The 12642-nt window shown below is 42.8% G+C and overlaps 1 protein-coding gene across 1 annotated transcript in view; it reads right to left on the bottom strand.

Moving 5' to 3' along the window:
- Positions 1-12154, bottom strand: part of LOC104161873 (CUGBP Elav-like family member 4) — an 80312-nt gene extending 68158 nt beyond the window's left edge. The window contains exons 1-2 of the mRNA XM_009700448.1: positions 12031-12154; positions 7065-7144 (exon numbers count right to left, since the gene is read on the bottom strand). Coding sequence (XP_009698750.1) covers positions 7065-7144; positions 12031-12136 — 186 coding nt within the window. The 5' untranslated portion in view covers positions 12137-12154. The remainder of the gene's footprint in view (positions 1-7064; positions 7145-12030) is intronic.
- Positions 12155-12642: the final 488 nt, after the last annotated feature.

The raw sequence follows: 12642 nt of genomic DNA, 5'->3' as shown, positions 1-12642 counted from the left end.
ATTCAGCTAGGTCAACACTGGCCTTCAGCTGGTAAGCTGCTGAGTGCAGGAGCTCTCCTGTAAGAGGTGTGTATGGTGCTTAGCACACAGCAATTCCGTCTAAGATCAACAATAACCACATTTCCAACAGTAGAAGTCTGAGACAAAATCTGCTAGAGTTTCTAAGATGATGAAGAGCATGTTCCTGTTGAGATGAGACCTGTGAACATGAAGCTGTGGCTCCATATACCTGGCTCACAAATTCAACTGACTTCCTGAAGTTGTGTCTTGCTGGAAGTGGAATATGCCACAAGTTTTCAATCGCAGTCGAACTCTCCCAGCTTTGTGGAAATGACAACCCTGCTTCCGAGCACTAAAGGCTGCTGTAAGCCTGAAGGGAGAAGGGGAGTGTGCAGCTGAATGTGTGTGCATATCTGCAAAGAAGGGAGGAGAGACGAGGAAAGTTTCTCCTATGAAAGAAATGATCCAATTTGAAGCAAGTCCCTCATGGGAAGAGCTGTGACAGAGGCTGCTCTGTTCCTGTTAATTTTCACAGTGCAGCTGTCAGCGGGTCTGTAAATAGTACTCCGCGAAGCCAACACTTCCTATCCACACATCAACCATTCAATTAACAGAAGAACAGAAGAAGGAAATAAAGTGCACCACAGCCTTCTATCACGGCTTTGATGTTTCCCAGCAATTTATGAAAGTGTACACAAATCTAATTACAAGCCCCACTGCTTCCCATTTACATGGAGCTCCTCAAGTTCAGAGCTGTTTATATCAAAATAATTGTTAAAAATACCTCAGCTGATCTACGGCATTGTGGCCCCCCACTCACCGGAGCCGCCACGCTGCTCCTCCCAGGGAGTTTCTGCAGACTCAGCGCTTTGGTACCAGCATGCACACGTATAACAGCCGCTTCCCTGTTGCTCTGCAAGTAAAGTGCCCGGGCTACAACTTCATCATGCCCACAAAGGCCTATTTTCCTTCTTTCCTCCACCTGTTTAGAGCTCCTTCTGCAGAGTCTCACTGCTTTCCCTTCCATCCCTAATTCACCTAAATATTCCTCTGCTGTGTTGACAGGGGGTGAGAACAGCTGCTCGGCCAGTTTCCATAACGGGACTGTGTCTGAAGGCAACTTTACAGTGCTTTGCAAAGTGGTAACTGCACCGTAGGAATGCACTGCAATAATAATAGCAGTCATAAATGCAAGCTGGGGTTGGTTTCTTTGATGGGGTGCCTGAGCATCCAAAGCCAGGAAGAGAACTGGTGCCCTATTTGCCGTTAGTTTAAAAGAAGGCCACTGCACATGATGTACTGACAATGACACTTACTTGTTGGGACGATTTTTGATAATCTCAAATTTAAGTCACTCTCACTTGATAAACTGAACAGGCGAAAAATTCCTTCAGGTTAATTAATGGCAAAAATCTCTTACGGTATGAGAGGGTAGATAGTACATTGTATAAGGCAAGAAGAGTATCCCTTCAAAGGAAACCCCCTGCCCAGAGAAGCTGTGGATGCCCCATCCCTGGAAGTGTTCAAGGCCAGGCTGGATGGGGCTTTGAGCAACCTGGTCTGGTGGAAAGTGTCCCTGCCCGTGGCAGGGGAGTTGGAATTGGATGGGCTTTAAGGTCCCTTCCAACCAAACCGTTCTATGATTATATGATTCATCTATTAATCACGTTTGACTGGGAATTTTGGTGCTAAGGGTGGACTTCCAAAAAACATGGTGGGCAGAGGCTGAAAGTCAACCTTGTTCAAGGTGTTGTGTCATTCATATTTTCTGCATTAATAAAAATAATATTAAATAGAACATAAATTAGAGATCTAATCAGTCTGTGGCCTAACGAAACTGAGCATTAATTGCATAAGTTGATATAGGTGATTCCTGAACAGAGATTTGAAGTTGTTTTTGCCATTTGTGTTGATAAGAGTTGCCCAGAAAAATGCTGAAATGAAAGCACGCAAATTAACAAAGTTTTGGGTTGCAGTAACTTTTTTTGAAGTTCAACTAAGTTGAATCTTTCTCTGAAAGGCAGACATCTGTTCAGTGCTTGTATCCAAGTCTCACATTTTCCTTTCTTTTCACAAAACCAAGGACTCCACCCGAAAAGTAATTTTTGCGGAAGATGTTCAGCCAGGCATAGATAGACTTGGGAATCTATTGCCTGGATGTAGAAGAAACACTGTGGTTTGACCAAGCTGCTGCAGATTTTTACAGTAAAAGAAAAGAAGACTTGGTCTGTGGGGTGGGGAAAGGTACCTTACAGGGTTCTGGAGGTCTTAATGGCCTTAAATTTCATTAATTAAACAAAGATATAGAATGAACATAGTGCTGACAATTAGTGTGTTAGGCAAGTTCACAGTACACTTAACGTATCAGGAGTCAGAGGACTCAGATGCAAGATACCTGGTTTCTGGATCCCAAATTCCTTTAGTCGGGCAGCAAACACTCAAGATTCAGATCCCCTTGCACTGGACCTGAAGGTAGGTGTCTACTCTAAGCTGCACACTCAATGTAGATCCTTGCACACTCAGCACAGCTCCTTGCACACTTGGCGGGGAGGCAGATGCCTCTGTCAGGCAATCTTAAACTACGCGTCTGAGTTATGTGGGAGGAATCATCATCAGACAAGAGGCCAAGTGAAAAGCTTTAATATCTGACTTGTAGGGCGCTAATGTCAGCTGGTATAGAGTCACCCTAGACTTTTAGCTGCAGCAAGATTACTGTGGCAATGACAAGTGAGGTGGAAGGATTTCAGGGTGGCAAGGGCATATCACTGGTGAGCAAAGGCAATTGTAGATCCTAAGACATTTGTGGGAACCAAGTGTTTTTACCTTTTGTTTTTAAGCAGTATGGTCCTTTTTCATTCTAAGTTGCACTTCAGGTAGAGAACCACTATTTTGGAACTGGCAGACCATAGGAATCCGACACCCAAAATTAGCTAAAAAGGGCACTTCTATTTGGCTTTTGATTTGACAGGTTTCAAAATCTATTTCTGTAAAATAAAATTCCTCCAGAGATATCTATTTCTTTCTATTGATTATAATAGAAACTTAGATGACAAACAATTAGATGACAGCCTCAGACATAGTTCCTTAGCTTCTGGATGTCTCAAATTAGATGAGACGAGTCCCACCTCAGGTATTCAGTCTAATGCTGTTATGGAGATCTCCATTATAATTAATGAAAAGGACAGGCATGCCCAGAAGGTGATTTAGCCCATCCTAGCACAGACAGATAAAGGGAAAAATGCACAAATCTCGAGAAATGTCTCTCTCTCTCCTTTCTGTAGAAATCCTGGAAGAAGTTTAGAATAGATTACAAACTCTTAGACTGTTAAAGTTGAATCAAAGGAATCACACTCTTCACTTCTTCTCACCTCTATGCAGAAAATGTAGATAATAGTACCGTTCTACCCCTTCCAGGAATTAATTTATAACAAAGAAATTCTGAGGTGCCACAGTGGGTGAGATGGTGAAAAAGGTGTAACAGTAGTATGGTTGTTAACCCTGTGTACTTTCTGGGTAAGATAAAGGCTGCTGTGATTTACGTATGCGTGATGAAGTGTGGAGGAGAGTTTATTCCGTGTAGGTGTATGGACAAGGCCATATCTTAGATGTGTTAGAGTGTTGTGCAGAACGACTCTTCAACATTTGGCTGTCGCACAGATATGAAGACATGAAGAGAGGGAGAAAACCAAGCTAAAGATGATGCCTAGGTAGGAGCATGACTGACAAGTAGGATGATAATGTTGTCCACAGTGACTGAGAATGAAGGCGGAGGAGAGAGGAGACAGGGTTTGGGAGAAAAAGTTCAAGAGCTCTGCTTTATACTTATTGAGCTTGATCTGACAGCTAGACATCCACTGGAAGATGCTGGAAAGACAGGCCAAGATTTTAGTCTGGACAGGAGTCAGTCCTGCAGTAAAGAAGTTAGATCTGCAAGCTGTCACTACAGAAATAGTGGCTGAATTTGTGTTGGTGAGTAAGGCTGCTGGGGACAAGGCTTGGATGAGGAAGGGAAGAGAATCATGTGAAAAGACCTGTTTATGCCCCCATATGGATGGGGAGGAGAGATAGGAGGAGACAGAGTAACGAAAGCTGGAAGTACAAGGCATATAATTGTTATAAATACATTATAAATACATGCAAAAGTACATGAAAATTATGACTTCTCATAAACGAGGACATGGAGGTCAAGTAAAATACTATCATAAAGCTGATAAGTTGATAGGCAATAGGATTTTAAAAGACCCCAAAAGAAAGATCTCTTGACAGGTAGATACAGAAGGAGGTTTGGGTCTGCTCAGAAGTAAGGGATTTGGGGAAAGTTATTTCTAAATCCAATTGTTTGTGTGAAAATTGGAAAGCTGTAGACTTGTTTGGTGGGCCCTTAGGAGAAACAAGTGCCTTGCATAAAGAAGTGGTCTTGTGACGGGTGGTGGTCAGGTACCTGTCCAAGGAAAGGTTAATAAAAAAAAAAAGAAAAAAGAAAAAAACTTTCATAAAAGAAAGTTGCCTTTTGAAACTATTAGGCAACATATGTTGTGTGAACAGGAAGTCACAGTAGAGCAATAATCCTGACAGCTGTGGAGAAACAGGAGTCTGCCGCAGGAACGAACGGCTCGAGACCTGACAAGAATGATGATGGATGCCCCGTTGGTAGTACACGAGGACAAGGCAAGAGACGTTTAAATTGGCTGAACCACAGGAACAACTTTGAGTTGGCATTGCAGCCGGACAAATGAGGCTAGTCCTAATGGCGAGAGAAATGGGAGGGGGGACTGAAAGAAGATGGCAGCAATGCACCCCTCCTTTCCAAGGAGGAGGGCTACATCGCCATCTCACCACGAGGTGGCTGCATTTCTCTGTGAACATCCAAGCCTGGAAAGAAGCTGCAAACCCTGAAGCACCATGAAAATGAGAATGGGAACAGAGATCACTTGCAGGATTTGGCCCGTTTCATTCAAAGCACCTTAGAAATTTTGAGGCCCTGTGGGAAAACCAGTGTGTGCTCTCCATGTCTTGATCAAGTGGTGGTCACCTGACAGGTCCTCACTAGTCTGCTGAGCCATAGTAACTTACCGTGTGCCTGTTTGTAGTTGATGGGAGATACAAGGCAACGAGGATAAAATGATGAGGATGAAATTAATAATTTTCTACTGGCTTTTCCTGTGAACCAAGAGTAGGTACGTGGACTGCTGCTGAAGTTCACCTGATTCACAGAAACTTGTCAAGCCATGGAAACTTGATTGTGAGCCTGGGATGTGCATCTAGTAAGGGTTAAATTGTGATGCTTTTTCACATGCCCAGATCTGGGTATTCAAGAACATGTCTAGAAGAGGTATGTGAGTCAAATAAACCAACAGGAAAAATGGTCCCATAAAAACCTGACCCATGAAATGGCCAAGTTTTTCATTGTTTTCCATACCGTAAGCTCAGTTGATGTTAGCAGGATGGAACATAAATTTTCTCCTAAGTGGTCAAGAGATTGGTAATTTTTTTTAAGTGTGCTGAAGGTAGGAAGGATAAGGGCTGGGTGAGGATAAGGATATTTTGGGTATACTAGAGCTAGATGAAATCTTCAACTCTCCTTGGGTTTTGTCTGTTTTCCTCTGTCTTCCTCTTACCACTGTCACATGAGTTTGTAAGATTTTTGGGACACGGACTGACTTTTTATTACAGCTTTTTGTGGTAACACACTCTATGGAACTGCAATTCCTGATGTCAGTTTATGGACACTATCACTTTGGGTTAAAGTTTGAAAGAAAGTAATTAAAAGTACCTCTTTGACCTATCTCAGGAAAGATGCCCAGAATATTTCTCTATGGGATGTCAGCATCAAGCCCAACATCTGGTTTTGTTACAAGTAATCTTTTAGGAAGAGAATCCTGAAGGTATTGTCACATTTAAAATAATTGAGACCCCCATCTTTAAGGAGACATTTTTCAGTAGTATCACTGGTAAACACGTACCATTTTTAAACTGATTTGTCTAAGATTGGGTTCCAAAAAATGAGATCTTGATGATCTGCTACTTTTAGAAACCTTTTCCCCTGTAAAGAGTTTTCCATTTTTGTCCCTCCAAAGATCTAGAGACAATCTGCCAGGCCCACTTTAAACTTACTTGGATAAATTCAGGAATTTATATTAGAGTCTCTTAATGAAAGGGAGAATTTACGCTCTTAAATATTTTTTATTGAGCTTTCCTGTACCCTTTCCAAGTTGTCGGCATGCTTCTTAGCCTTTCATGATTTACACTGTGAATAATTAGTAATAAAAATAATATACTATTATAATAAACCAAAATATGTCAGACCAGATTGTCTTTCCTTGCTAACAGTGGAATGCCTTACATTGTGATGGTGTACAAATGTAATTTTCCACAGAAAATATATCCATTTCTACTTTCCTGAACTATCAGGCTTGAAACCCCATATTACTAGATATTTGTCCAAGTGGAATGATCCCTCAAATGTTTCCTGGAGGACCTAGTAGTTGGTTTGACTGTCTTTCAAAAGTTGGATGTAGGGGACCACATTTACGCCTAGGTTGGCAGTTTTGTAGTAGTGGTGAGAGGTGCCCATCACTGTGTGATTTGTCCCTAGTTTCTATTGCCATCATGTGAACATGCTACTTTCTGCTGAATGCTGGCAAAAAGTTCTTTATCCTTCACCTAAAGGCAGGGCCTCTTTGGGGAAGGAAATCAAAGAAGCCCTTAGACACAAGTTTCCACTTGATTCATCCTCCTGAAACTTGAAAGGTTACACTCGTGGTGAGTTTGACCCAATGTTTTTTGCATCTGTGAACCGTATGTCTTTTTTTCAGGTCATCAAAACTGCTGGTGACAGAACAAAGCACCCCTTGGGGTTCTGTGCCTGTGTGAAATGACAGTGTCATTCTAGCCTTTCCACTGATGAGTTAAGCACACTCAAGGCCCTGTATGCCTGAGCTGTTACCCATCCTTCCCAGGAGATGAGTTGTAGAGTGTAGATACATCATCCCTTCTCCTCAATCAGGACACAGGGCAGCAAAGGCTGGACAATCTTCACTTTCTCATGTTACAGAGCTACTCACCGGCATTGTTTGGCTGCCATGCAAGGCATTGATGGCTGCTTGGGCCTCCGCATGTGAAGAGTATTTCACAAATGCACACCCTGGAAGAGGAAAAAGGAGAACGTAAGGAAGGGTACCATGAAAGTTCATCTAGCAGATTTCTGTCCTCAGAACTGGCCAATAAAGATGGTTGTGGAGAGAGTGTAACAAGCAAATGTGCTCCTGGTTATCCCTTTCCAAAGTCTAGTCATCAGTAGCCTGAGGGCCTCATAAGGCAAAGCTGCATTCAGAATTCCCACACTGCTTGTAATGGGCACTGATGGACACAAGCTTAGCAAGTACATTTTGAATCCACTTATATTTTGACCTCCACAGCTTCCCATGGCAGAGTGTAGCATAATTTTACAATTTATTGGGTGAAAATGAATTTTCTTTTATTTGTATTGCACTTAATGCTGAATGCTCCTCCCTCTGGGGTTATGAGAAACCATAAGGGAGTGTGTAAAAGTTATCAGAAAGCTACACGTGCTTTTTAAGAGCAACCACAGGCCAAACATACAGAAGGCATTCAGGTTACTCCAAATCCACAAGGTACCTTACCATATCACTGTTTGGTAGAGCTCCATGACAGGCTGCTCAGGGTTTGTCTTGGCTCCAAGCACCTTGGTCTGACAAAGCTAGACACAGCTTCTGATGAAGGGATGGGAGAGATCTGCATGTGATGATTACCATCTTTCCTCCATCAAAATTTGAATCTTAGTCTTTCAGAGCTGCAGAGCCAGTGCCTGTACAGGTGTTCTCCTCTGGACATGAGAAAAATGTACGCAGTGCTTCTCCGGCCTGCATAGCCATTTGAAGAATCTCACACTGAACTCTTACATAAGGTTTTAGGGCAGAAAGGTGCATTTATGAATATGTGCTAGAGCGCAGAAATGATCAACACTTCAAAGGGTCACATGCACCACTACAGTGGGGAAAGTATTGCTAACACTCTTAGCTACAAGCAAACTGACTCAGAAAGAGGAAGAGTAATTTCCATATGCTAAGGCGGTTTTTGGAACAGATTGGGAGAGATCTGAGAAGTTCTGGCTTCTGTCCTCTTCTATTACTACCAAGGATTTTTGAGCTTTTAATCAATTTGCAAAGCCTTCACTGTTTCCCTGAAGGGGTGCAGATCGCTGAGCAGGGTATGCCACTTCTGACAATGCGATGGCTCTCCTTTATTGCCTTTGCAGAATCTTTAGAAGGTCCACACGTCCTTATGGATCCATACAGTGCAGGGTGAAAAAGTGAAGCATTAGAACACCTCACTTGCAAACTAGAATAATGAGCCCCAAAGGTCTCCAAAATCATCACTGCAGGCTGATAGAAGTGAGATTGAAGAAAGCAGTGATAGCCCCTTCTAAAAATAATACACACATGTGAAATTAGCTTACAGTTAGGAGCCCTTCACTTTGCATTACCCTCTCGGCACTGTGCTCAGACTGTATTTCAGGAAAAGCACAACGATTATTGCTAATAGTTGGATCTAATTTATAAGGAGCTGAGAGGAGACAATCATGAGAAAATGAGATAGATAAACTTCAGTTGGAAACAATGGGGATCAATTATGACATAATCGCAGCCCAGCATTCCCAGGCTCCTGAGATACTGCGCCTTCCTCTTCATTAATCAGAGATAATCCAGAATTAGGGTGTTTAATTATTTGCAGAGATTCTTTTGTACTTTCTGCCTCTAAAAAGAAGATACTGATTAGCAAATATACAAAAGCTTTCCAGCTCCAGTCACGCGTCTCATTTAGAGAAGGAATTTTGGCTGCGGTGTTGCTGTCATGTTGAAGGCTTCACTCTTTTCAGGTGAAATTCACCCCTGTGCTGAGGAACCTGACGGATCAGTGGAGCTGATAGGTGGATAAAGGTGGGAATGAAGGGAGTAGCAGGCATTGCTATTGTTTAACACCCAAGATGCTAATGGGATCCCTCCTATGCTTCCTCTTACTGCTTCCAGTAGGTTTTGAGGTAGCAGGACAAGTGAAAACTCAACTTTTACTCATGTATGGTGGCAACGCAATAGCAGAGATACCAACATTTTGGCCCTTTTGTTTGTGTGTTCAATGGGATGGCTTCTGTACACAATAACGAATGTGCACATAATCTCCTTTCTTCCCATTGTCACTAGAACTAACTCCAGGTCCTCCTGAGATGAGGACGTGAGCTATGTCACTCTCCTCAGAACAATGGTGTCCCTTTGACAGGAGCAGATCTGGAGTTTGAGGGGATTTTGACACACAGAGAGATATATAACCTGTGCCGAACAGGGAGATATATGTGCTTAAGATTTTTTTCTTTCTTTAATTCCAGATTATAGAGCTGGAAGGGCTGTTCTTACTGTCTTGTCAGCTTGGAGGAAGCTGCAGAGTCAGGGCCTAAGGTTATAATTGCAGAGGGTGTTAAGACTCCTCTTGTGGAACTTCTGGTGCCGTAGGAAATCTTTACTTTCCAAGTTACTGAAGTAGACAACTGCTGAATGGAGTGAAAAGAAAAGGGGAAAGGGGGGGAGGGGGGGCAGCGGGACAGAAAAAGTGGCTGTGCAAAGAGCAGCAACGAAGACCCTGTGGGTTCTGCTGGCTTGCTGAACTGGATCCACTTCAGCTTCCTCACATGAGGACTCCTGCACTCCTGGCTGCAGGCTGATGAGCTTTACCCAGAGGGGTGCAAGGACGCTCCTTTGTCTCCCACCTTTCCCAGCAGAGAGAGGTTCTGCATTCCCCTTCAGGCAGAGAAATGCCTCTGTCCCTGGCCCTCCTGCCACCTGGTTAATGCTCCAGCCATGGTGCCTACCTGAGTGACTCAGGCAGGAGGTGTTTCTGCAGCTCCCTGACTGGCACGCTTCTTGGCTCAGGACATCAGCCACGGCTTCAGGCAAGGTTCAGGTAGCTTTCTGGTTGTGACTGGACTCTGGTGGCATTAAAATGGGAAGCTGGGACCTACCTTCTGAGATGATTGCTTGCATCAAGGCACCTGGGGGACTTAGAGTCTCACTACAGGGATGCCTGGTGGGGCTTCATGTAATGGGTTGGGTAGGATTGAAGTCTATGGGATCTGACTGCTATCTGGCACTTAGACAATCTGCTTAAATCTCAATTTAGGTAGAATTTAAGCCTTATGGCTTTTACCACAAATAAGTAGCTCACAAGCAACGTGTGTCGCATATTGGTTTCTAGCAGATGGAAAACATTGCAGACTGGGAATAACTTTGTGGGAGTTGTGGCTTGCCTGACTGTCTCCTAAGATAAGGGCACTAGCCTTAAGTTTTCTGTTGGATTGACTGTTCTATGTGCATGTGTGCCTGTATGTAACTGTGTGTGTAAATTAAGAGCTTCAGATTCTCAGTAAATAGCACCAGCAAATGGAAGCTGGTAATATTAACTCTGTCAAGGCTCAGTATTGATCCTGAACAGCTCAGTGAAATGCAAGCCTGAGACTGCAGCCCGCTAGCACTAATAATTAAACTGGTTAGCAATATGGAGCTGCCACTCAGATTCAGACTTATAATGAAATTGTTTAAGGGGGAAAAAAAAAAAGATAGAGAGCAAGTATGAATACTAGTCTGCAGGTTGGATCGCCTTTGGAATCTGTTTCTTACAGATCTCAGAGGTTATAGCCTTTATTATTACTCTGTTTAACTCCTTTGTTATTAGATTTTGCTCCGTACAATTCCAGGAGGAGGCAGACAGATATACTTTTTTGATTTTCCCCAATTTATTGATTTGCTCAGCGAATGGGGTGCTTAACTGCCTACGTTATGATGGCTGGAGCTCTTCGAGACTAACCTAACCTACCATTTTCCAGTGGAGCAGCCACCATCTTTGGATGTCATCGAACTAAAGTAGCCATACAATTGAAGAAAGATGCCCACAGTGTATTTTCAGCCATTTATATCAGGAAGGCTGAGCTTTGCTGATATATACAAAAGAGCTGCCCTATAATGCTGGTGTGAAGTCCCTTTTGGCTGCCAGTGATTTTATGGAAGAGCAATATCTTTCTCCAGTGTATCACTGTGATTTGGATTTTTTGCCTCCCTGTTGCAAAAATATGCTGGCTGATGTTGTCACATGTCAAAATATCCGGTGAGATATGAACTGCGTCAGCAGGACTGGTCTCTTCTCTGGTGCCACACATTCCAGCACATTTTATGATATATTATATGCAGATCAATATTTAATGGACACATTATACTGTCAAGAGAAGAGGGCTTCCTATTCAAATTGAAGTTACTTTGTCTAGAGACTGACGGGGAAAAAAATTACCCTCTTATGCAAGAGAGAAGTCTCATTCTTACACCTGGGCTGCAGCAGAGTAGCCTTTGTGCTATCCAGGTAATAACTGATGCCAAAAAGTGCAGGTAAGGAGGCAAGGCACCCAGTTTTGCAATGAAGCATTTGTGTGTTTCAAATGGTAAATGTCTACTGAGTGTAATATTTAAATCAGCACCTGTACCTTTGAAATTGTGATCACTGGCCAGTGCGTATCTATGCAAAGACCAACTGAAGAAGGCGAGGACCTGGGGCTGGTGGGTGAGAAATAAGTGGAGATAATGGTAGAGCCAGTGAGTCAGGATGTAAAGTAGCAACCTTGGCTTTGTTTAGAGAAAGAATTGGCCTGTTCAACGGGGTGGGGAGAGCATATCTTGAGTGAATGTAGTCTCTGTGTTCAGAGGGGAGGCTCTGCCCCACGAGCAAACAATAATAGGCATCAGTTTGCACGTGGTGAGACATAGCTCATCAGGGGCATGTGTTTTTAAGTGCAATCAGCTTTTTCTTATACACAAGCAGACTGTGACCCTCAAAGTAATGGCCTCCCTTGGCAAATCTGACCCCTCCTAATGTAAGAGATGCTGTCCTGGTGGCTACATAGTGACTTTGTTGCACCAGAAAACGATATATACACTGAGATCAGGTCTAGCTTGACACAAACCATCACCTTACCTTTGCTGTTACCATCGGGTCCCCGAAGGATTGTGCACTCCTCGATGTTGCCAAATGCCTCAAATAGCCTGCGCACGTCATCTTCTGACTGCTGCTTATTGAGCATGCCCACAAAGAGTTTTCTGTCTTCTGGAACAAAATAAGGAGATGCTTACCATATTTCAAGAGGGATGTGAAAGCCAAAATGGCTCAGTGTCACATGCAAAACAAATGGTGGTTTCATTGATGTCACATATTTCAGAAGCTCCTAGTCTTTTCAGGTGGCTGACTCAAAAAAGCTGAATAGTGTCTGACTTTCCATGAATACTTGAAAATAATTTGGCAATTTAAAAAAAAAAAAACAACCAACTGAAAAGGTTTGGTTATATATGAAATCTTTAACTGCTTCTCAAAATCTAGGCATTGAACTCTTTCAAATTGGCTTTTTCTGATCAATTTTTGCAGTTAGCTTGCACTAACTGAAATGACAACATTGCTCAGATTGTGATCCAAGATGAATGTGGATAAAGATAGCATACAGAAATCAAGTCCAATTGAAAAATAACATGTTAGTAGCCCTTGCAATACTAAATAAGTTGCAGGAAAAAATATGCTTAACATAGGCTGTTTTAA

This window comes from Cariama cristata, unplaced genomic scaffold, assembly GCF_000690535.1.
Source record: "Cariama cristata isolate BGI_N322 unplaced genomic scaffold, ASM69053v1 scaffold17555, whole genome shotgun sequence".
NCBI lineage: Eukaryota > Metazoa > Chordata > Aves > Cariamiformes > Cariamidae > Cariama > Cariama cristata.
Note: the sequence above shows the minus strand (reverse complement) of the source record. Positions and strands in the feature narration are given on the sequence as shown.